Source organism: Apus apus, chromosome 2 (genome assembly GCF_020740795.1).
Source record: "Apus apus isolate bApuApu2 chromosome 2, bApuApu2.pri.cur, whole genome shotgun sequence".
NCBI classification, from domain to species: Eukaryota; Metazoa; Chordata; class Aves; order Apodiformes; family Apodidae; genus Apus; species Apus apus.
In genome coordinates, this window is record NC_067283.1 from 70,544,854 (window position 1) to 70,569,817 (window position 24,964).

Sequence of the window (24,964 nt, forward strand, 5' to 3'; positions counted from 1 at the left end):
AAAGCAGGTAGATCACACTTTCTAATGGCAAGATTTTCTTTTCTGCTTATCAGGAGGTCTCCATCTTGAACTGAGTAAACAACTGAATTCTGCCAATGCTTTATAATATGCCCATAACAATTTCCATACTGAAGCATGATTTCTGTCTAATACTTAAAATGTACCAATTGTAAGATTAAAAATTCTTACTATCTGCCCTATACTTGCAATATACATAGATGTATTTGGAAGTCTCTACTTTCTGAAACTGGACATGTGAACTTCTCCCCTCTACTTCAAGGCACTGATGTGCAACAGATGTACAAGCTGCAGCTCACAAACATCTGCAGAATTTTTCTTTTTAACAGATCCCTATGCAATTTTTAGAATTCACACAACTTGGCCACACTGAAAGCTAAAGGGAATTTTCTCATTGTATCTGAACAAGTTTAAATTTTATACAAAACATTAATTAAACATAGGTACCCTGGTAATTGTAGCTTCTAAAACAATCAAGGGACATACTAAGTATAATAAAAAGTTAAAGTAGCAAGTCAATATTTCAGCATGATAATGGATGCTAAATGCCAATACAATACGCTGAAATTTTTATGTGACTTCAGCTGAAATATATTTATAAGTAGGAGCTTAAAAGATAGCAAAGTAAGGCTTTTAAACTATTATTCACTTTCATAAGTATATATATGTAAAAAGATAATTTGCAGAAGCAAAGGGGTTTAAAAGTGAGGAGGAAGGCAAGGATCTACACCAAAGTTGGAATTCAGAAGAAAAAGAAGGAAAAGAACACTGAGTTATCATTCCTTTTTCTCTGTGAAAGACGAAAGATTTAATGCTGCAACCTGAAGAATTAGGGATGAAACTTATTCACTGCAGGGATGTCTCTAAACCGGGTTCTCCTCTTGCATGCCTATATTGTTAACTGTTAAGGTCAAAGTTGCTGTCAGATTCAGAACAGCTGGGATGGTGAAGTTGATGCTCAGAAACAAGAGACATCATCACTTCCCTGCTTTTCTATCTGATGAATCTCCTTTAATTTGTCACAAAAGTATCTATATCTCAAAGACAGAATTTTCATGAAGCACAGAGAATTTGGTCCCAGGAGAAGATCCAGGCTATTTTATTTTTTCCCCTATACCTGACAGCCTGTTGACATTCAAGACTTGAAAAGAACACTAAAAAATGTAGAGAAGTCTCACTAAATCCTCTTTTTCTCCTTGCACAGGATCATAGAAATGTAAACCTAGAATGGGTTTCAAGACATTTTTTACTTCCAATTCTTATGATCAGGGAGAATAATCATTGTTAGACCATTCCTATTTAGGTTTAAGCTAGTGCAAAAAATAAAGGACAAGTTCCAACAGGAAGTTCCAGCAAACATGGATCCATTCAAAGAATTTGTGAAACTGCTTCAGTGGTCCTTAACAAAGTAATTAGAATTAATTCCACATTCCACTTCTGCAGTCATTCAATACAAAGGAGCATTTACACATTCAGTACAGGATTTTTTGTTCTTGCAAGTCCTCTTCAACCTATTTCAAGTTGAAACCTCAATTAAGATGGTGGTGGGTAGCCTTTTTTTTCAGCTGGTGGAATAATTACAAGTAGGAATGAACAATAAATCTGAATGCTCTTTTCAGCCCAGGATGGGGAAGTCAAGCAGAACAGAAGTTCTCAACAACATCCACTCTCACTCTCAAGTGAGGTAAATGCTCATATACAGCTCTCCCATCGTTATCTTTCTGCTGTTAACTTCCCTGTAAATAGAGTTTTCAATTTTTGTATTACAGCCATTATGAGCCTTCACTTTAAAATTCAATTATAAAGGTAGCAGAATTTAAAAGTATTCACAGATTAAAGCAAATTATATTTTTCAAAAATTTTGTCTATTCTTTATTGCAAATTTTTTTATCTAATAGTTAAAGAAATCAAGAAACCTACAAAAATCTAGGTGACAGAACAAAAAAATGAAACAATCAACCAACCCCCTTAGCCTTCTGTGAGCTTCTAGACTCTATTAAAATTTATGCAGAGTTCAAAAATTGCCATTTTAAGATGACTCTCTAATTATCCAAATCTTCCCAGCTAGTATTACTAATTGATGTGTCCCATATGCTCTGTACTGCACCAGTTAGTGCTTTCAAAGGGTTAACACAGATTTGAAATCTATCTGCAACTTTAACATTCAGATTCTGTCATTTATAAACTACAAGACTTTAAATGGTAATACTTTGATATAGCTGCAAAATACAGTGTTGAATACATTACAGATGTGTTATTTGCCTATATAGACAAGACTAACTATACCTAGTTCCACTCTCAGCTGTGTCAGCAGCAAAGAATGGCCATATCCAGAGTAATTCTGTATACTGTACTAACCATACAAATCCTATCAACTGCACTTAAATGCTACTCAAAACTACTTCAGCCACAGAAATTCAAAAAAACATACAGGCAGATGGGAGTAAGTATGTATAGTAAGGAAATACAAGTTCAAATGAAATGTGGTACTCTCTACTACAAAAGAGAACATTTTACTTCCAACCAACGAAAGTTTCTGGAAATAAGCTAGCTTTATGGGCCTAAGGATTAAGTCACAACATTTCTCATAAAAAATGATTAATCTTTACAAAAAGGCAGGAAAATGAGACAGCTACTGCCGCCCACTTTGACATTTTCGTTCTTTGAAAAAAAAAAAAAAACAACAAAAAAAACCAAACCCAAAACAAAACACCAAAACAACCGATCAAAAAAAAACACAACACAACAAAAAAACCCTGAACTAGTTTATGAACAACAGCTATCAGTAATGCAGATTGCCAGATTAAATAATTTAACAAGTATATTTCTGAGATAATGATCTTTTATTCTCTATATTAAGAAAACAGTGACATTAAACAGCTTTACTAAGAAATCTGATAAGCTTTCCCATTAAACACAAAAGTCCTGAATAAGAGGTCACATTATGCATACCAGCTACTTAAGCCTCATAGGAACACATACAACCATATCATTGTTACTCGGATGCTTGGAATCCCACTCATTTGTAGAAGGCTCACCCAAGAGTGCTTTTAGCCATATGCAGACACGCACTTAATTTCCACAGAAAGCAAATAAAAACAGTTTAATTCAAGCAATAATACTTTGTTCCAGTGTCCTCACTTACTTGAGTTATTTTTTCAACACCTTGGAAGCCATGTTTCTCAAAATGTTCTGCTATATTTAGGAAGGTGTGACGTTCCAGGTAATGGCAGTTGCTGAGTGCAATTAAAAGTCTCTGTTCCTAAAAAATTTGTTTTAAGACAAGAAAGAGTGGAATAGAAAAACAAGTATCAGCATGACCAATACTGTAAATGTATTTTATTGACTCTCTGTGTGTGATAAGCATGCTGATAAATAAAGTGGTGTTTACAAATATTTTTGTCAATAAAATACCAAGAACTGAGTGAATATCAGATATGATGGTTGAACGTGTATGCTTTTTCTTATGGGATCTGGAGCATTCACTGGAATAGCTGTGACTAATACAGAACCATGGTTAAGACTTCTTTACAAAAATTACATTTGGACAGCTTTCCAGGAAGCTGTTTCTGGCTTTTACTTTGTTTCAAGAAATAAGCTAAGAATTATGATCATCAGAAAAACATAACTGAAGTTCATCTTCACTTTCAGATGCAGCTGGCTACAACAAGGGAAGCAACACAGGTACTGAACAAATGCACTCACCCATTCTAAAATACCAGAAGGTGAGACATACATAACATAAATTCAGCAGTTAATTTGAAAAAAAATAAATATTTAAACCAATAATAACACCCCTCCCCCCATGTGGTTATAACTTATCTCTGTTCTTCAGTGTGTTGGGGTTTTTTTTTAATTACAGGAAGGTCAAATACATTCCAGAGTTGAGAAACCAGGATTGCCTTTCCCCAACCTTGGTGCAATGAGGTGTAGTTTCCAAAGAGACAAAAAACCAAACAAGACAGAACCACTCTTCAAACAGATTTGGTCTTTCCTCTTCCCCTCTCCTTCCCCCAATGGGAAAACATTTTGGTACCTCAGATGGAAGTTTAAAATCAACAGCAGAAAATATTTTGACAACAAAACTATTTAGCAATGAAATAATCATAATACTGCAGATCACATTAAAAATGGTGTTGGTTTTCAGAGCCAGAAGAACTCCCAACAGTTTTGCATTCCAGTAATATGATGACTAGTTTTGAGATGCAGTGTCCTACTACCTTACACTATAATCAGTTGGTATACAGGCTATTAAAAAATCAAGCATTTTAAAAATACAGTGACAAATCTCACTCCGGTCACTTGCTTTCTCTGTTCTCATTACTCCATTTGGAAAGAGAAGAGAAAGCATTCTGTGATTCACAGAAAAAATAAATAAGATAATGTTTGGTTTCTGTAGTACCAAAACGTGTTCATTTCTTTTTTCTTTAAACACTCATACCTCTGACATATGGAAGTCCAGAACAGACACAGAGTTACTTTGTCAATAATTAATAGAAAAAACCTATGTGTTGCAAGAATAAAAATATATAATTAACTAGTTATTACAGTCTGCAATTTAGCAACTTGGCCTGATTAGGCAAGCTGAGATTCATTACTATAGCAGGAATGCTTGCCGCTCTTGTAAATGAGGCAAAGCTGGGCTTCCTACATTTTAAACCTGTACAAAGGAATATTAACCTCTTAAGAGGTTCTCACTAGGTTTCTTGCAAGGAAAACTACATTTTTTCCATCAGCTGCCGAGGGTGGTGAGATGCTGAAACAGGTCACCCTGGGAAGCTGTGGATGCCCCTTCCCTAGCAGTGTTCAAAGGCCAGGTTGGATGGGGCTTTGAGCAACCCAGTCTAGTGGGAGGTGTCCCTGCTTGTGCAGTGGGGTTGGAAGTAAACGATCTTTAAGGTGCCTTTCAACCCAAACCGTGGTATGAGTCTATGAACTAGAAGCAAGTACATTAACCAAAGTCCAAGTGTCAAGAATACTAAAAAACTTCTTTTCCCAATTTCCTAATAAACAAAACACAAAGCCAAACAAGTCACACAATAATCAACTCACCCTCGAGAAAGTAATTTTTTTGGGAACAACTACATTACTGAATATCTTTATCTTCACGGGTTTTAAAAAGCAACTAAAAATCAGACCAATTCTTTTAAAGCACCGTGATAAACAAAAATTAAAATCCTCAGCTGCTTTATCATCAATGCTATTTTCATTGATTTCAATGATGCCACTTTAGTTTCTGAGGAGGACCTGGTTTCCAAAAATACCTTCATTAGTTACTTTAAGATGGTATACTGTGATAACATAAACAGTTTTTGGGGTTTTAGGAAAAAAAAAAAACAACAACAAAAAAAAGACCACATTCCTGTAACTTTGAGAAGTTTTAAGTTTCATATCAGCTTTTAGAAATAGAAGCCAAACTTACTGAAGAAAGGCTTGAGTCTTCATGGATGCTTCCAAACAAATCTGGAGACGAAACATCAACTGAAAGACTAGGAGTGAGTAAAAGTGAGTAATACAGTGATTTTGAACATCTGATACATGGTGGATTCAAATGAATGGTTGGAACAGAAGACTGGAATCTTGTTTCAACCCCCATCTCACCAGATAATAAAGCAGCCCACGTTGCTCAGTTTTTCTAAGATGTCCACAAAGCTCCTGCAGGCTTCATGGACAGACTACTGTTCTAGCTGTGGACTTTTCCTTGTTAAAACATTTTCATTTACTGTTATTTCTCTGGTTTGCCACAGATTCTGATTTGTTTTTATACCTATCCAGCCAACAAAATCATTGAAATAGCAAGCAACAAAGTGGCACTATGTACATAGTTAATTTACTTTTTTCTAATGCATACTGCACATCGAATATTTGCCAAGTCTCTGGCTTTTCACAAATAAATGATTGGCAGTCTTGGAAACTCAGGCTGTTCTGACCTGTTTGGTCTCTAAAGTGACTCATGAGCAATTATTGAACAAACAAACTTTCAAGAATTTAGCAGTAATTCCAATAGAAGAAGGAAAAACAGAAGGTAAGAAAAAAAAGGTAGGGGCTGTTCCTTGATGAGTAGAGAGACATCACTTAGCAACAAGGACAACTCCTTCCATGTAAGGTCATGTCAAAAACAACATACCTACTTCTAAGCACACTACAACTTCTGTCATCAAATAAAGTGGTATAACTAATACTATATTCATTATCTTGTACAATATTTATTACATGTTATCACTCAATTTTTTAGCATAAAAAGTATCTACTCTTATTCCAAAGCATCACTAACCAGACTCAAAAGTATTTACAGGAAACGCAAAATACCAGAGTGGATAAAATGACACTGCCACTGAAATTTGAGACTTGCATCCACAATTTCACAATATTACACCTAGATCCTATTTATTTTACTTACTGTGCTGTATCTATGTCACCATCAGGTTTGGTGCTCAGTTGTTCCAAACAGTCTATAAAGACCTAGGAAACAATAAAGCAAGAAGTACATTTTCTGCCAGAACTAGAAAAAATATTCTTAAATTCAGTTCTACAACAGTCAATAGAAGCAGAACAATACCATCACCTTTCTTTGTCTTAAACCTTGTATACAGTAATACAGCAACATTTTAGTTACACCTTGTGAATGCATATTTTTAATGGTATATGCATTACTCTTTAGTTGTAGCAAACACAGGAGTTTTTAATCCTGCCAACTGACTCTAATCATCTGTAGCTGAAGTTATGCAGTGATAATCTCCTGATTTGCAAAGAAGCCACTGTTAAGTTTTCAGCTCTTTAATCTGAACAGTAGGTCCCAAGTAAACATCACAGAAGCATCACTAAAATCCATTTTTTTGCTTTGGCTCATGATTTCTTGTTTAAGAAGAGTATAGAAGTGCTTCAAAAGCATGCTATTATCTAATTTCAAATGTATTTTAAAAAATATTAGATTTTGTTACAAAGAATAAACTTCTGATAATACAAAAATTAAAAGCTAGATCTTTAGCTGATGAAAATCAGTTTTGCTCCTTTTACTGTAGCATACCAATGTTAGAAGATATCAGCTCAGCAAGTGTCTCTCAATCATCAGCAGAATCTTGTACAGTCACAATCAGTAAAAAACTTGAATACGTCACTTATTCACCCTCTGAGAATTTGATATCATCAGATTTAGCCAGTAAGTGCTACATACTTTTAAAGCAAAACATTTCTCAGTCTCCCAGAGTGTATCAGAGAATAACACAGTCATCAACTTAAGCTACCTTTTGGGAAGTCGGCAGGGTACAAAGCACACATTTTTGTTGATCACTTGTGTTCACAATGTCATACTTAAAAGTGCTCGAGTTACCTGCATGATCCCAATGCTTAGCTGGCACACATCCTCCTGTGTTTTCTGCTGCTGAAAAACCTGAAGATGCAAGCATATTATTTAGGTAGAACAGCTTCATGTGGCCTTATTCTCAAGAAGGCCTGAGTAACCTATCCCTAAAGAGATGACACAATTCTAGGAATGGCTGCTGGGACACAGTGTTTTCTCTTAGATCAGTTTCAATTTTTCCGCACCTTAAAAAGGGGGAGAGAGAATATAAGTCCCAATAAACAGCTTGACAAGCATAAGGAGTTAACACACTAAAGGAAAGATGTACCTAGTACCTACTACATGTGATACATATAATTGTTGGCTAATGAAATTGCAGCAAAGCTCCCAAGATATTCAAAGATCTTTGCACCCTAACAAGAAGGATTCATCATGCACTGCAGATTCTTTTGAATACCATTCATTAAGGAACTAGACAAATTACCCATAAAAAGTACAATCAGGGAGGACAGAGAAACAATATGCCTACAGAGGGGCCTAAGAGACTTTGGAAAAGTGTTAAACCTCCTCAAGATCACTGAAATACTGAAGAAAACATCAGTATCACAATCAATCAGGGCCTCAAGACACTAACTTGACGGGGACAATCAGGACTGATGTACAATAAAGTTTACAAAAGTAAAAGCTTCTGCAAGTAGTTCGGACACAACACTAAGTGAAGTGTAACTCACCCTCCCCCCCATTTTTATTAAATGTAAAGTCACATCTACTGCTTATTTATTACATTATTAGCACTTTTTCAAAAGAACAGCTTTAAAGATTTAAATATAGGTCCAATCTGCCTCATATACATATCATTAACACTAACAAAAACAGAATACTATAAGCTAGCAGCAGTGAAAAGGATGTACACGGAAAAAATAAAGATGATACCACTGTATCATTCTCTGAAAGTTCTTGTCCTGAAACTCAAGAGTAATTTACATTAAAAGAACAGAAATAAAAGCATAAATCAAAACTTACACTCGCCTCTCCAGGTTTGCAGTCAAGCACAGTTTTAAGAGATTGCAAGGAATGGATAATGCACTGTTCAAACTGGGATGGCTGAAAGGAAAATGACTTGTAAGCTTCAGATAAACAGGTCAAATGTATACTACATAAATATATAAAAACTTAAATGCCATATGATAAGTTCTTTATTCCCAAATTATCCCAAATAGGGAAAAAATAATAATGATTTTTATATTACCAGAGGATCCTATTGTAGTGATATACTTCTGTACTTAAGATATCTACAGAATTATTACCATAGATCAATGTACTTTTTTCTTTTTTTAATCCAAATGAGAGACTTTTAGAAACACCAAACAGCCTCCTCTAAAAGGGTCATGGAAGACTTTTATAGCTTGTTTGTGGTAGCATATATTGACAATTACATTAGAGAAACCTGGGACACGCTCCTTCTTCCCCTCCTTGATTTAAGTTTAGATAGAATTTCACCTAGGATATCAGATATTTCTGCATTTTATTTCCACAAAAGGTTTCTAAGAAAAATGGATTGAAATTGCTTTCATGTGGAAGAAAATAATCCACTTGTTTAGGGGCCTTTTTTGCTTTCAGGTTTCCAAACCTAAAGTACAAATGTCTTGATACACGTATCAATTTCACTCTGAAAGTGAAAAACAATTCACAGTATCAGAGTAATTAGTCAGTTTGTCTTTCTCTCTTCCCTGTTAATTCACACCTTTTTTTAAATGAAGCTGCCTGCTGGAACTAGGCAGGAAGCTGCTGTACAGGGCAAAGCAAAGCAGAGAGGTGTCACTGTCTAGAAAAGAGGGACATAATCCTATCGGATTTTGGCCAAAGAGGAGGATTTAAAAAATGTTTCTAAGCCATGAACATATGCTTTTCATGCAGCAGATAGCTCATGGCATGTCACCAACTTTAGGCTTAGTAATAACTTATTTCTATAAATGATGGGGTGGGTAGCGGTAGATTGTGAAAGTGATGCCTGCATGGCAACCTGGAAATCATGAAAAAAGCCACAAAGACAATCTGTATTTACTATTTTTGGACCAGCTTAAATGAAAAAGAAAAGCAGTAAAGTGCTGCTCTTGATTTTCTGTTTCCACAGAGTGAAATATCCCATCTCAAGAGAAGAAAACTGTTCAGATACATTATTCTTTGGATATTAAGAAACTGAAGAAAGTTGGTTCTGTTTCTTACTGTATCTTTTACCTGTAATATAAATGCTAAAGGGGTTGTCAACCAGGCCCTTGGTTATACTGGTAATTTTTGCTACAGTTTTTGCTATATTACCACAATTAATTCTACTCTAGTAGATCAATAATCTTTCTATGACAAAACATAGACAACTGTCACTATTAAAATTCGGCAAGTTGCAATGATGACTTCAAAAAGTATCTAGGGAAGTGCCTGTATGCAAGGAATTAATGGATGATTTCTGAAAACAAAAAATACTTTAAAAAAGACATTTTTAAACAAAGATGGGGTAAGATACTAGAATACAGCAAAAGCATGAAGGAATGGAAGCTTTTGTGGAAGATTCTTCCTCTTCCCTCCACTTTACAGATGAATAGAGTGAAAATCAGAAAAAGTTAAGGGACTTGCCCAAATCAGCAGCAACTGAAACCAATACCAGAAGATGTAAATCTGGTTATAATACTACAATTGCCCATCAACACTTCTTCCTACAGTGTGTATGTTGGGATTACTTAATGCCCTCCTACTGAACTTCAACCACGTATTTATAGAAGCTAGTAAGAAAAACTAAAATTGTCTGTGGAGCATTCTCTTAGATAATTCACACAAAGAAACTCTCCCTCCCACAGGCCCTTTCTGCTTTCACAGATTGTTTTTAAGTCACACCTACAACGCACTTGCTGTGTTTTAGGCATTACTCATTACTGTTTATTTCCAGAAAGCATCTCACTAATTTATCTGAATTTGGTTTCAAGTAATTTGTTGTTTGTGTGTAGGCAATATCCTAAATTAGTTGGTTTTCAGTTCAATTTCTCATTATAACATAGAAGCGACCTATTTATTTAGCTACAGACCAATTCCATGGTAGTGTGCCTACTAAGCTATGAACCACTTTGATGTGAACTGAACTTGTGACCTCAAAATTATTATTTACTTCAGTAAAACATCCCTAAAATAAGATGCTTAACTATGAAAGTTATTATTTATTATCTCAGCAAAATCATATTAAAGGTCAGCAGTAATTATACGGATATGTTTAAATAACCCTACGTAAGGTAGAAAGTCATCCTACAAATCTTGATGCCCAATTCTTTCTTATTTTTGTCTATCAATACATGGCACAAACCTGCAAAGCTTTTATTTATGCTTTTTTTTTTTTTAATGAGCACTATCCTTTATAAAGTATAAAAAGAAATTTCTCTGATTATCCTAGCAAACTTAACAAGTTACTTCACTGTATTTGTAACTTTACATTCTCTTTTGCAACTTAAAAAATATGGCTGTCTAGTAGTACCGTTATCACTTAATGTTATTTCAGACATAATAGTTTAAGAAAGACAAATAAAACTTTTGGAAGAGGAAGAAAAGGAAAAAAAAAATCAAACTTTGTGTTTGGTGATGGGATCTGTTAGGAGTACTGTAAATAAGCAACCAAGCAGACAAAAACATTTCTACTTTTTACCTTCCTCCATTTCCATATTTTAATAAAACCACAGACAACTATGTATGCACACATACAAATAATTCAACTTTTGGAGAATACAGAAACCAGATTCATTACACTTGCAAGGAAAAATACATTCTAGCGAAGTGCCTACAAGACCCAAAATTATACCCACCAACGATGTCAAACCTTCATTGTCAACAACCCAGTCTTCCTTTTCAGCTAGCCGCTTAATATCTGCAAGAAAAAGCAAGGGTGAGGGGGGAGGAAAGGAGGTATTCATTTTCATTATTAAAAACTCCTTGAACTTGAAAAGACAGACCATAGACATTGGGACTGCAATGACTAGGCATTCAAGCAAATAGCACTAAAAGTTTCAAAGCTTTCAGCATTCTCAAATGACTAAGAATGGAACTTGTACATAGCATGTTGGTGACACAACATAGAGAAGCGTATCTATGATACACAGCAAGAGTAGCATAAAACTCATCTTTTACTGGAAAGCTTAAAATTAAATTATGAAGGCTTTGGGTTTGTTTTTATTTTGTAAATTTTTTATCACAGCATAAAATACTGCGTTTAAGAACCCAAGTCTCTCGTCTATTATATTCCGGCTCTTAATTAAAAATGAAAGAACAAATGCCTAGCATTTTAGCAAAGATAGAAAGGACAGCTTATAATTAATATTTAATAACTTCAAAAGGGACTAAGAGTGCCCACTAAGGGTAAAGGATCTATGGTGCTAGACTTTCTTTAAAAATACACAGATGCATACACAAAAAGTGCTCTCCTGCTACCTAGAAAATGCCAGCTTCTATAGGCTTCATGAAGCTAACAGGAGCTAACTCTGGATATAAATCCAAAGCTCATGGACAGTAAACAATAATCCTCTATGGACGCATGGATTTTGCATCTTCGCCCCCCCCTCCTTTTTTTTTTTTTTGTGTGTGTGTGTGTGTGTGTTTAACCTACTTAAAAACAGGTTTTGGGAGGTTTGACATACATTTTTCACACAGAAATTGCTAATCAAAACTGCCTGTACACTATGAAACTCCCTCTTAAATGAGCAAAAAACTTCAGTGAGTTATCTTCTCCCCTCAGAACCCAAGAAAGGATCGTAACTAATGCATGCTGAAAGTTATCTGCAATACCTCAGAGCTTTAATTAGTTAAATTAAGAAGCTTGGTTATCGTGTCACACCCTGTGCAGTTCTACATCTTAGGAAGTATAGTCTTAGTGAGGAAAAAAAGTATTACACGATTGTACAGAATAATTACTCTGTTCATTTCTCTATTTAGTAAACCTCTTAATTCAACTTTTATTCTTTACAGAATCACAGAATTTTTTGAGTTGGAAGGGACCTTAAGGAACACCAAGTTCCAACTCCCCTGCACGGGCAGGGACACCTCCCACTAGAACAGGCTGCTCAGAGCCCCACCCAACCTGCCCTTTAACACCTCCAGGGATGGAGCCCCCACACCACCTCTGGGCAGCCTGTTCCAGTGTCTCACCACCCTTACACTGAAGAATTTATGCCTGATCTCTAACCTTAATCTCTCTTCTTTCAGCTTAAAACCATTACCCCTTGTCCTCTCACTGCAAGCCCCTGTAAAAAGTCCTTCCCCAGCTTTCCTGTAGGCCCCCTTCAGGTACTGGAAGGCCACTATGAGGTCTCCCTGGAGCCTTCTTTTTTTCAGGCTGAACAGCCCCAACTCCCTCAGCCTGTCCTCAAAAGAGAGGTGCTCCAGCTCTTGGACCACTTTCATGGCCCTTCTCTGGACACATTCCAACAGGTTCACATCTTTCTTCTGCTGAGGGCACCAGAGCTGAATGCAGTATTCTAGGTGAGGTCTTACCACGGCAGAATAGAGGGGCAGAATCTCCTTTCTTGATCTGCTGGCCACACTTCTTTTGATACAGCCCAGGATGAAGTTGGCCTTCTGGGCTGCAACTGCACACTGGTGGCTCATGTCAAGCTTTTGATCCACTAGTACCCCCAGGTCCTTTTCCACAGGGCTGCTCTCAAGTGTGACCTCCCCTAGCCTGTATTCGTATCTTGGGTTACCTTGGCCCAGGTGCAGGACCCTGCACTTGGCCTTGTTGAACCTCATGAGGTTCACCTGGGCACACTTCTCTAGCTTGTCCCTCTGGATGGCATCCCATTCCTCTGGCATATCGACTGCACCACCCAGCTTGGTGTAATCAGCAAACTTGCTTAGGGTACTCTCAATGCCACCGTCAATATCATTAATGAAGATATTAAACAACACTGGGCCCAGCACTGACCCCTGAGGGACAACACTTGTCACTGTTTTCCATCTGGACTTAGAGCAGTTGACCACCACCCTCTGGATGCGACTGTCTAGCCAGTTCCTTATCCACTGAACAGTCCACCCATCAAACCCATATCTCTCCAATGTAGTCAGAAGGATGTTGTAGGGGACCATGTCAAAGGCCTTGCAGAAGTCCAGATAGATGACATCCACTGCTTTTCTCTGGTTGACTGCCCGACTCCCTATACCAGGGGATTGAGACCTCTTACACCCTATGGAAAGCATCTTTAAAGATCTGCAAGGTCTCTTCTGCTCCCTTGTCCCTGATGGCCATTTCCCATGGGGTCCTATCTACTAACTCCTTGAAGAGCTGGAAGTTTGCTTTCCTAAAATTCAGAGAGCTGACTAAGCTTTTCATCTGTCTCTTACCCCTTAAGACAATGAACTGCACTAGTGCATGGTCACTGCAGCCCAGGCTGCCTTCAACTTTGATATCCCTAAAGAGTTCACTTACATTTGTGACAATCAGGTCCAGTAACGTATCCCCCCGGGTAGGACTGTCAATTTCCTGACTTAAGAAATTGTCATCAAGGCATTCCAGGAGTCTCCTGGATTGCCTACAACTTGCTGTGCTAAAACCGTACTTTAGATTGCACTGATCAGCCTTTATATGTTTTTGCAGCAGGTCGCTTTTGCATTTCTTTCCAAGCTAATACAAATACAAGTAAGTTGGTTCTTCATATTTCACTGCTCACTAAATTCCAGTCCAATACATTCACGTAAACCCTCTGTCTAGTCTGGCATTTGCATACTTTGGCTTTATGACCAGTTATCACATGTGAGAGGGAGAGGACATAAATTTCTTCTCAGGGCCAGCATGAGTATATGGTGTTTATCACGAAACAACAAGAAAATCCTGTGCATAGACAGATTTGACCTATTTAAGTAGCTAATGGTAAATCACAGAATCATAGAATGGTTTGGGTTGGAAGGGACTGTAAAGATCATCTAGTTCCAATCCCCTGCATGGGCAGGGACACCTCCCACTAGACCAGATTGCTCAGAGGTCTATCCAGCCTGGCCTGGAACACTTCCAGGGAAGGACCAGCCACACACACATGCACAAAAGTGCTGTACTGAAATTTTTAAGTAATCCAAGTGCCTTTACCAATATACAATATGCAGCAAGAGATGAGAGTAAACTTTTTATCAGCAGTCTGTGCAGTTCATATTCCAGAGAGATTACAGAGGTGTGATGCAAGTCCAAGAGGAGCCCTTTTGACTAAAATATTACAGATGTTACTACATCTGAGATCCATTTACATAGCTCCATGAATATATCTAATAACTGTTCTTTCACTGGTTCCTTAAAAAGAAGTTTCTCCAAGAGCCTAATTAGAATCTTAGAATCTTAGGGGTTGGAAGGGACCTCGAAAGATCATCTAGTCCAACCCCCCCTGCTAGAGCAGGGTCACCTAGAGCACATCACACAAGAACGCATCCAGGTGGGTTTTGAATGTCTCCAGTGAAGGAGACTCCACAACCTCCCTGGGCAGCCTGTTCCAGTGCTCTGTCACTCTCACAGTAAAAAATTTTTTTCGTATATTCACCTTGAACCTCCTATGCTCCAATTTCCACCCATTACCCCTTGTCCTATCACTGGTCATCACTGAGAAAAGCCTAACTCCATCTCTCTGACACTCACCCCTTACGTATTTGTAAACATTAATGAGGTCACCCCTCAGTCTCCTTTTCTCCAAGCTAAAGAGACCCAGCTCCCTCAGCCTCTCCTCATAAGGGAGATGTTCTACTCCCTTAATCATCTTTGTAGCTCTGCGCTGGACTCTCTCAAGCAGATCCCTGTCCTTCTTGAACTGAGGGGCCCAGAACTGGACACAATACTCCAGATGCTGCCTCACCAATGCAGAATAAAGAGGTAGGAGAACCTCTCTTGACCTACTAACCACACCCTTTCTAATGCACCCCAGGATGCCGTTGGCCTTCTTGGCCACAAGGGCACATTGCTGGCTCATGGTCATCCTCCTGTCTACCAGGATTCCCAGGTCCCTTTCTCCTACACTGCTCTCCAGCAGGTCAGCCCCCAACCTGTACTGGTGCATGGTGTTTTTCTTCCCCAAATGCAGAACTCTACACTTGCCCTTGTTGAACTTCATCATGTTTCTCCCCGCCCAACTCTCCAGCCTGTCTAAGTCCCTCTGAATGGCAGCACAGCCTTCTGGTGTGTCAGCCACTCCTCCCAGCTTAGTGTCATCAGCAAACTTGCTGAGGGTACATTCTATACCCTCATCCAGGTCGTTGATGAAGATGTTGAACAACACCGGTCCCAGTACCGACCCCTGAGGGACTCCACTGGTCACACACCTCCAACCAGATTCTGCCCCATTGACTACAACTCTCTGACTCCTTCCTTTCAACCAGTTCTTGATCCATCTCACTACCTGATCATCAAACCCATACCTGATCAACTTATCTACAAGGATGCTGTGGGAGACAGTGTCAAATGCTTTACTGAAATCAAGGTATACCACATCTACCGCTCTACCATCATCTATCCACCTAGTAATTTCCTCATAGAAGGCTATGAGGTTAGTCAAACATGATTTACCCTTGATAAAACCATGCTGACTGCTCCTGATGACCCCCATCTCCTTGATATGCCTGGAGATAGTGACAAGAACAAGTTGTTCCATCACCTTTCTAGGGATGGAGGTGAGGCTGACCGGTCTATAGTTACCCGGGTCCTCCTTCTTGCCCTTCTTGTAGACTGGTGTGACATTTGCTATCCTCCAGTCCTCAGGCACCTCTCCTGTTACCCATGACTTACCAAAGATGATGGAGAGTGGCCTAGCAATGACCTCCGCCAGCTCCCTCAGCACCCTTGGGTGCATTCCATCCGGACCCATCGATTTATGGATGTCCAGATTACTCAACTGATCCCTAACTCAATCCTCATCTACCATGGCAAACTCCTCCTCTATCTTGACTTCTTCTGGGGCTATATGAATCTGGGGCTCATGGGGAAATCCTGCAGGAGTAAAGACAGAGGCAAAGAAGGCGTTCAGCACTTCTGCCTTCTTTATATCCTCTGTCACCAGGGCTCCCACCTCGTTCATCAGAGGGCCAATATTGCCTCTAGTGTTAGATTTGTTAGCTATGTATTTGAAAAAGCCCTTTCTATTATCCTTAACCTGACTTGCAAGGTTAAGTTCCAAGGAGGCCTTAGCTTTCCTAATTGCCTCCCTACATCCTCTGACAACAGACCTATATTCCTCCCAAGTGACCAGCCCCTCCTTCCATGATCTGTAGATTTTCCTCTTCCACTTGAGTTTGCCCAGTAGTTCCTTTTTTAACCATGCAGGTCTCCTAGCTCCCTTACTAGATTTCCTAACCCTTGGGATGCTCTGATCCTGTGCTTGCAAGAAGTGGTCCTTGAATGTTGACCAGCTATCTTGAGCCCCTTTACCTTCTAGCACCCTGTCCCATGGGATTTCCCTTAACAGTTGATTAAACTTGGTTCAGTTCAGAAAAACCTATCTAAACACATTCAACATATACAATTTTGCTTTAGCTGGTAAAGAACACCACCACCAACAAAGGGTCTCATATATAAGGCATGCAATTCAGCAACATGGAATGACTCATCATGCAGGCAGACTCTTTTTCCCTTTCCCTGGTTCATGCTATGGCCAATACATAGAGATGATACACTGACAGGGAATGGAAGGAGCAGTCAAGGAAGGCTGCTGTTATTGGCTAAATTATAGAGAGATACATTAACCAGCCAATGTAACATAACAGCAACTTAAGGGATCTGATCTCTTTTGATTCAAGAAACGATATGAATAAAGGTGTTCAGACCAAATAAACCAAAAATAAATCATTCTCACACAGACTGGTATGTCCGCTTTATTAAAAATTTAATGTACAAACTACCACAAGCAATCAGAACGTCCGAAGCAGAAACTCTGGATCTGAACAAAAAACTGGACTATCAGTATGATGAAACAAGTAGACAGAACTAGGAAGACAGCTGACTTTTGGCTGAGAGCTTCATCATTAATCATGTATCGGAGCTCTTTGGACCATACCGGAGAAGCTACGTGGATAGCTTTGGTAAGTTAATGATTGTCAGCAAAATGGTTCAAAGCTAAATACTTCCTTCCTTTGAAAAAGTCAGGAAATGTGAGGAAACCCTGAATTGCTAGACAGAGGCCAGTCAGTCCAACAGGACACCCTCGTGTCACAATTAAAAAAAATAAAATAGAAAAATATTTTTCAGCTATCAGTTAAAAAAAACCCCAAAAAACATAAAAAACAAAAACCAAAACTAAACTGGTCTTAATTGTTCTATGTGATGAAAAGCAAAAGACATTTTCTTATACTTCAAGTGAAATCTGAAATAGTGGTATACTTTTTAAAGAGACAAGACAACCAATGTACTTGTATGGCCAACTAGCTTGACATTAATGCAGAAAAATAATGCTAATGCTGAAATGGGATTTAATAAAAGAATTAAGAGCCAAGAATAAAATCCATGTCCAAGTTGTATCAAAAACTATAGAGGGGTTATGATGTGTTGTCACCAAAAGTTTAAAGATTTGGTTAATATAGTCACCTGTGCTTAGCACACTTAAGGCTTGAATAAAACAATTAGCTTCATGTCAGCCTACAAAATCATGATGAATCATATGTTAAAGATTTAGAACTGATTAAACTGTACGATTAAAAAGCCCATTTTTTAAAAAATGAGGGCAATTAATCTTTTGGAAAAAAAACATCCTAAGTGAATTTGTAGATCAATCTGTCCTGATTTTAAGAGATTTATTTATGGAAGATTTACTTCATCCACATTCAAGTTTCAGAGTTGAATACAAGATAGTAAGATGAATGGCCTCTGATGCACATGGAGACACATTAGGTTTAGAGAATGTGTTGCTGGCCTTGACAATCCAGACATTTATGTCAAAAGTTGTGTACAAAGTAGGAAGCCTGGAGATTATGTTAGTAAATGCCTTGGAAAACACACAACTAGAATACTTCCTAAAGCGCTATGGATTTTTCTTGAGGGTTGGACATGGCTTATGCAATTCTTCACTTTACAGAAGAACTCAAAAAAGAAAATTAACATTACTTCCAGTATGGAAAAGCTGCATCATGACATAAAACACTTGTACACTAAAGCTGTCTAAACACAACGGAAGCAGATGTAAACTACTGTATTCATTAGACTAAGGAAATAAAAGACTCATAAAACACATTTGTCAGAAAAGTGAAATACTTGAGTAACTCTTGTGAGATACTACAGAACTCGGAGGAGTCCGGTGCCATTACAGTATCTGTAACAAACATGGTTATTTTCTAGAACATCAGAGGCAGAAAAATATGATAGTAGGCAAAGAGACCTGCAACCTTTTCTTACCTTCAGCTGTGTGTTTTAAGGTCATTATAACACAACGTACACGAAGGTCCAGAATAAGGTCCTGGACGATCTGAAGCATATCATTTGGTATCTCGAGTGCAGTAAGAGACTCAGAACTAAGCCTGGAAAGCAAATAAGGTTATATTGAAGTGTAAATCTGCAAGGCTTTTTTAAGCTGATATAACTTCATTGAACTTTTTAGACATTTTCTGGGTATGTGAATGCAGCAGCTCCACATGCAGTGAGTCTTTGAAAACTGATGAATCCATTCAGAGAAGATTGTTTGCTTAATTCAGAAGCTTGCAAATACAGATTTATTTTTCTGCAACATTACAATAAAGTCAGCACAGTAACATGTCAGCTTCTCCCAGTGTCCTCTTGCACTTCCCTGCATGCCTTTCTGCATCCATCTCTTGTCCTACGACTCAAGAATAATCCTTTTGGAGCAGAAGTAGCTTTTTTGCTCTTTGTATGTGAACACATAGAACAAATACTAGGTTCACAACATGTTTTCTGAGATACTGTTTGCACACATTAAAATGGTAACAGCCATCAAGGTGCCATAAATGGTGTGCATCAGCTTGCCAAGAGTACACACATTTAGGGAACCAAAATACAGCTACTGCATCACCTGCAGAGTGAAGAGTGAATTAATTCACCGTTTTCCTCCCAACTCTGGGCACAAATCACCAACTACTATAGCTGAGGATGGAAACACTCATTTCCATTTTATCCTTTAGGAGTAGTAACACAGCAGCCACTTACAAGAACTAGCATTTCAGCTTTTAACTAAAAGGCTGCAGTTAAGCTCAAAATTTAAGGGCACAAAGTGAGGCATTGCTTTTATGCAACTGTTGGATATTTAAGTAAGGACAATTCAAATGCAGTCATTGCTGTTTGCTCTACTGCTAAGACTGTGCAAAGCAGAGGTACTAGAAAATACCAAAGAACAGCAGGAAGGCACAAGCAACCAAGCTGGAGTAGTAAGTGGAACATTTCCAGTCATCCACCCATAGGCTCCAGTCCCTGGTGTTGGACATAAGCCATCAAAACCTCACCATTAACCAGACTGCTGTCTGCTCAGCACAACTACTGAATTAGTAAATTACATAAATCTGCACCATCTCAGCCATCCAGAAAATACAGGATATAAATATCCATCTGTGAGAAGTTTAAGAAACTTCAGACTACACAAAAGTCCTGTACTTAGAGCTGATTCAATTTCTAAGGGAGCACACAGCTGTCACACCTCTAAAACCATCTTTTCCTCATAAAAGCTCACCCCAACTAATACACGCCTTTCTGTCCTTACAATATGACAAAAGTCTTGATGACAATGGCTTCATTTATTACATAGTTCTAATTTAAACTTACATAGCTCTAACATATTCATACCGGGCAATGACAGAAGGGGCTTCAAGAGACAGTACAATCACCCCACTTCAAGTTGTGTGACACAAGCAGAAACAAGAAGAAAAATTAAGATCACACAGATGTAACACCAGCTCCCTGTTATTTCATTTTCTAAGATTTAGCATTCTTAAATACAGGCAGAAAACAGGAAAACATTTGTGAGATGACTGAAAAAAGTGAAATTCTATGATGTGCTTCATAATGACTTTGTTAGGACCGATGAAAAAAAGACACTAGCTGTTACATAACTTTGCAACAAGTAAGGTTTTTATGCAATCTGAAGACCCTTCATGAAGAGTCCACCTTAGTCATTGGTGTGAATCACAGGAATTTATTAGACTGTCAAAGTGTGTGGACTTGAAAAATACCTGCAGCGTTTGCAAACAACTTCTGACCTGGTCATCACTGGCAAGTACCCCATCATGTTATGTTCAGTTCCTCTTCTCCAGATTGTCCCTCTTCTTCTCTACTTTTGACGACTTTACATTAAAGACTAGCTCTGTTTTCTACAGTAAGGCATCAGTAAAAAGATGAGGTGGGGAGAAAAGTGGGAGGGAGAATTTCCCCAGCTCTCAGTTCAGTTCATTACCAGGGCAGTGGGCAGAAAGCAGGAGGAGATTCTCTGAAAAAGAGCCTTCACAAATCCTATAGCCTCAGCCTGGGATCACAACTTGGATGGCAGGATTATGAAGCACAACCAGCCTTTGGAGAACCTGCTGGTTATATTTCCAAGCCAATATTACAGATGTGAAAGTGTTATATTTTAGAATTTTGTAATTTCAGTGAAATTAGATTGCTTCTCATAAAAGGGCAACAGTGATGCCCAAACCTGTTTCCCTACCCCTTTACATCTTTTAAACAAATGTCAAGTCAGCTCCTTTCCATAAAATTCAGCCAAAAACCAAACTTCACATGGAAATTTTTTTTTTCTGAATGGGTAAAGTACAGATAATGTAGCTGACAACAGACTTCAGGGTAGTCTGTTAACTTGACAACAGGTATGTATCATTGCTAGTTCCTTCCACAATAACATCATCTATACTTGATGATACCCCCTTCCTTTCTTCATCTGTGCTTTCCTTGTTACCTACTTTGAAAACAGCAAATAAGAAGTACAGTATCATATTCAGGTATTACTCAAGTTTCCAAGAGACAATGATGATTCTTACATCCTCCACAGACAAATGGAAGTTAAGCCTGCATATTAATGAGGTATTTTGTAATTAATGATTTGCACACTACCAAGTTTATAAACATAACTCTGAGCAGGATGACAATATAAGTAGGAGTATCACCTTTCATAAAACAACTGTAAAAGTAAATTACTATTTAAGAATGATACTACAGTGAGAGGCATGCTATTTTCATCCATTTTGGCAGAGATGGGATGATGTGTAGCAAAATGAAGCAAGTAGTTGCTTTCTACTGTAGAGAGTCAAATCCTGTTCCATTCATGGAGTGTCTATGCTGTGCCAGGTAAATATTTTACTCAAACTTTTTCCTAAAATGCTATAGAAAGGAATTAATGTATCATTACACAATAAGGCTGTATCACGAGACATTATTGATTACACTTGCACACAGAATCCTAAATCTGCCATCAGCAATTTTCCTGTAATCCTATTCTTGAAAATGATACCATTCTCACTAGTCAGGGCACTTAATGCAATAAATAAAACAACTGTCTTAAAGCACACGGATTCCAGGAATAGCATAATTTTGTAGGTCCACAGATCCATTTACCTTACAGTCTGGATAACATGTGTTAGCCACTGGCCAGAAAGTTCAGATTTCATCTCCCAGCCACCATACTGTCTTGACTCTCCTTCTCTGAGGCTGAATGGAAGCAAAGCTCCACGGATAAGTTTTACCAGAGAGTGCATCACTTCCTGAATCATTTTCTGTATCAGAAGATGGAAAGAAAAATAAAGAAAAAAACTCTACCAATGTGCTCTACCAGCCATGTACTTGCTATACACAACAGCTTGGAATGTATGAGTTACAGGTGGCTCCACACAGTGAAGTATAGAGAAGGAGGTATATGAGCACAAAGATGATTTAAGAAATCTGATTTTCAAGGTGGTGATACTAAAGTATCTTGCTATCAAGAACAACTGAAAGGAAGAAAGGCCTTCCCCCATAACTTACCTTGAAATCATTTTGCCTTTGCCTAGCATTTTTCTTTGATCTTTCCATTTGGCCAGATTTTTCAGCAGTCTTGTGAAAATAAGAAAATAGAAAAGTGTAAGTATGTCATAACCACCATTAACATAATTCTCAAAGAGATGGTTTCAAAGGGAAGAAGTGAAAACTGATGAGCTTATGATGCAGTTACAAAAACTAACTCATGGCATCTCAATAAGCAACGACTACATATATCTCTCAATGAACTCATTGTAGGTCTGTGTACTAATGTTTAGTTCTGAGGAACAATGTATATTTAAGGCACAAGTCAGAGATAAGCATACAAGAGTAGCTGAAGCAATAGGAACATCATGAGGTCAAAGTATTCTCACTGCAATGTTAGTGAGAGTAAAAACATATAGTCCAATTGTGGATCAAGTTTAGATGAAGAAGGTCAATTTTCTCAACACAGAAACTGCCCAGAGAAGGGCATCGATGCAAGGTGGGAGACACTTCTTGGAATTATGGCAATTTGGAACTGTAACATGTGAGGGGAAGGGTTGAGGGTTTTTTATTTGTTTTTTAGGAACAGCATTTTGTTGAAAATGCTCTTTAAATAATTCAAGTAACTGGAAAAGAGACTCGGTAAAATTATCAGCATCTTCATGGACCGTTCACTTCTTTGGAAACTGAGGAACGTGAGTACACTTTGAATGAGACAGTTACAGTTGAAAAAAAAACATGGTTTGACTAACAGTCTTCCTGTTTGTAGTGCTAGCCTTCTGTGGAGTCTACTAAGAACACAATAGGGTAAATTGTACCAAAAAAGTGATTTCAAATACTGGTTTAAGTGCAGATGAAGAACTTCGTAGTTAGAAAATCTGTTTTATGTATGTACAGCAACATCTACTGGACAAGAAGTGCAATAACATGATAAGAGTGTTCTCAAAGAGCAAGTTTACTTTCAAGTCATTAATTTGAAATGCTGTATTTTTCAAATTGCCTCTTTAGCTAAAGCATTTCAGATTCTGAAGATACAACAAGCAATTTGAAGAAAGCATAAATTAGAGAAAAAAGCACTTGCTTAACAGTTCTGGAAAACACACAGCTCTCTAACTCCAGTACTTTAAAACTTTGAATTACACAGATTCATACAAGGAGAACACGAGTTATTGCTGCATATAATACCCATTTCACTCTCCTAATGCCTTAAGAAGAAAATAAGCTGTATTCCTTCAAACCTCAGGTATTAACTTAAAATTCATACTGTTTTAGAGACAGATTAAAGGATAACAAAAAAACCCAGAGATCTTTGATATCTTTTTTTTTTTTTCTTAGTGGTTTTGCTGAAGACCAATCTTAAACTTTTCCTGCACAGACAGACCAAAACTGTTTTGTGGTAAGACCAACGGTTACTACTTCACCTAGACTGATTCAAATAACTCAGCTTTTTTAACTATTGAAAACACCACGTAAATCTGTAACTGACAATAAGGCATATAGCTAACCCTTCAGAACTAAAAAGAATGCCCCAAAAACCTACAAACCGAACAAGAGAAAATAAATAAAGCTTGTTATTAATATGTGGGAATTTTCTTTCTTCATTTTTAAAAGGTCTTAAAGACTTGAATAAGCTAACTGAAATGACCCTCTATACTGTTTTCACAGGACTTTTCTTAAAAAAAAAATTAGTAATCACCTTGCTTCCTGAATAGCAATAAATAGCAAGTAATATGGTAAAAAAATTATTTGCGGACAATCAAAATCTGTATTGTTTCTGACAGAAACACATATAAAGCTTCAGTTTTGAAAGCGATGTCGTGACAGATATTGCTAGGTACTCTAGAAGTCTTCTGGCTTATGCCACCCCCTTCTCCCACTCCTCCTCCGCTGACTGTGACATGCAAAATATACAAAAGGAACTGAGGGCACACTCCTCTATCCTGAAGAACTTTGGGGGCTTTCATAAGGATCAAAGGAGTAGAAAAAAAATCAAGTGTATGTGGATTCATTTCTTACAATCTGGCCCAAGAGAAGAACAGATGTTCCTAAGAGATTAACAGGAAAAACACCTCCTCCTATTATTTTTTTTCCTAAATACATAGGAACAATGTTTTGTTCAGACATGACATAAGATCACTACATTTTCCACTTGCAGTCATTTTCATGAGCCGAATTTCTCAACCTTGTTTATAGTTCAAGTGTCTGTTTCTCTAGAAATTACTTCCTTTTTCATTGTACTCAGAGGGAAAAAAAAAAATCACAATAACTGAACAGGTGAATTTGTGAAGTCTAATTTCCAATAATACTGCTTTCAAATATAAAGGTTGTAAATTCCCTTATAAAATATTTTTTTTTTTGTGAAAGTTAACAGTACCAAGGTTTATTCTTGATTCTGCTTCCTTCATTGAGTGTTATGAGTAAGTGTTAAGTATTTCTTTTGATTTTAGGATGTAAAATGAGGATCACAATTAGAATCTATTTCACTGGAGCTATAATGCTTTGTATATTGTCTGCAACATATAAAGGGATATAGTACCTGTTAATATAACCAAGTTAAAATGTTATCTTGATTTACAGAAGTGGCAGAAACAGAATGACCTCTTGAGAAATTAACTCTTTAGTCAGAGAAAAGGAAAATGACAATATAAGCTTCCAAATTCCCTTTTCCCAATGTTAATTTGTTTTACCTTCTACTAAAGCTGCAAAGAATGGTAGACAGCAATGGC

General features: G+C 37.7%; 1 protein-coding gene across 1 annotated transcript in view; it reads right to left on the reverse strand.

Annotated features, from left to right (window-relative positions):
* The window catches only part of EXOC2 (exocyst complex component 2), a 130,160-nt gene that overhangs the window by 38,364 nt on the left and 66,832 nt on the right, over positions 1-24,964 (reverse strand). The window contains exons 14-22 of the mRNA XM_051610855.1: positions 22,260-22,328; positions 21,855-22,012; positions 18,699-18,820; positions 11,161-11,222; positions 8,342-8,422; positions 7,349-7,408; positions 6,419-6,480; positions 5,441-5,507; positions 3,164-3,280 (exon numbers count right to left, since the gene is read on the reverse strand). Of these exons, the coding sequence (XP_051466815.1) occupies positions 3,164-3,280; positions 5,441-5,507; positions 6,419-6,480; positions 7,349-7,408; positions 8,342-8,422; positions 11,161-11,222; positions 18,699-18,820; positions 21,855-22,012; positions 22,260-22,328 (798 nt within the window). The remainder of the gene's footprint in view (positions 1-3,163; positions 3,281-5,440; positions 5,508-6,418; positions 6,481-7,348; positions 7,409-8,341; positions 8,423-11,160; positions 11,223-18,698; positions 18,821-21,854; positions 22,013-22,259; positions 22,329-24,964) is intronic.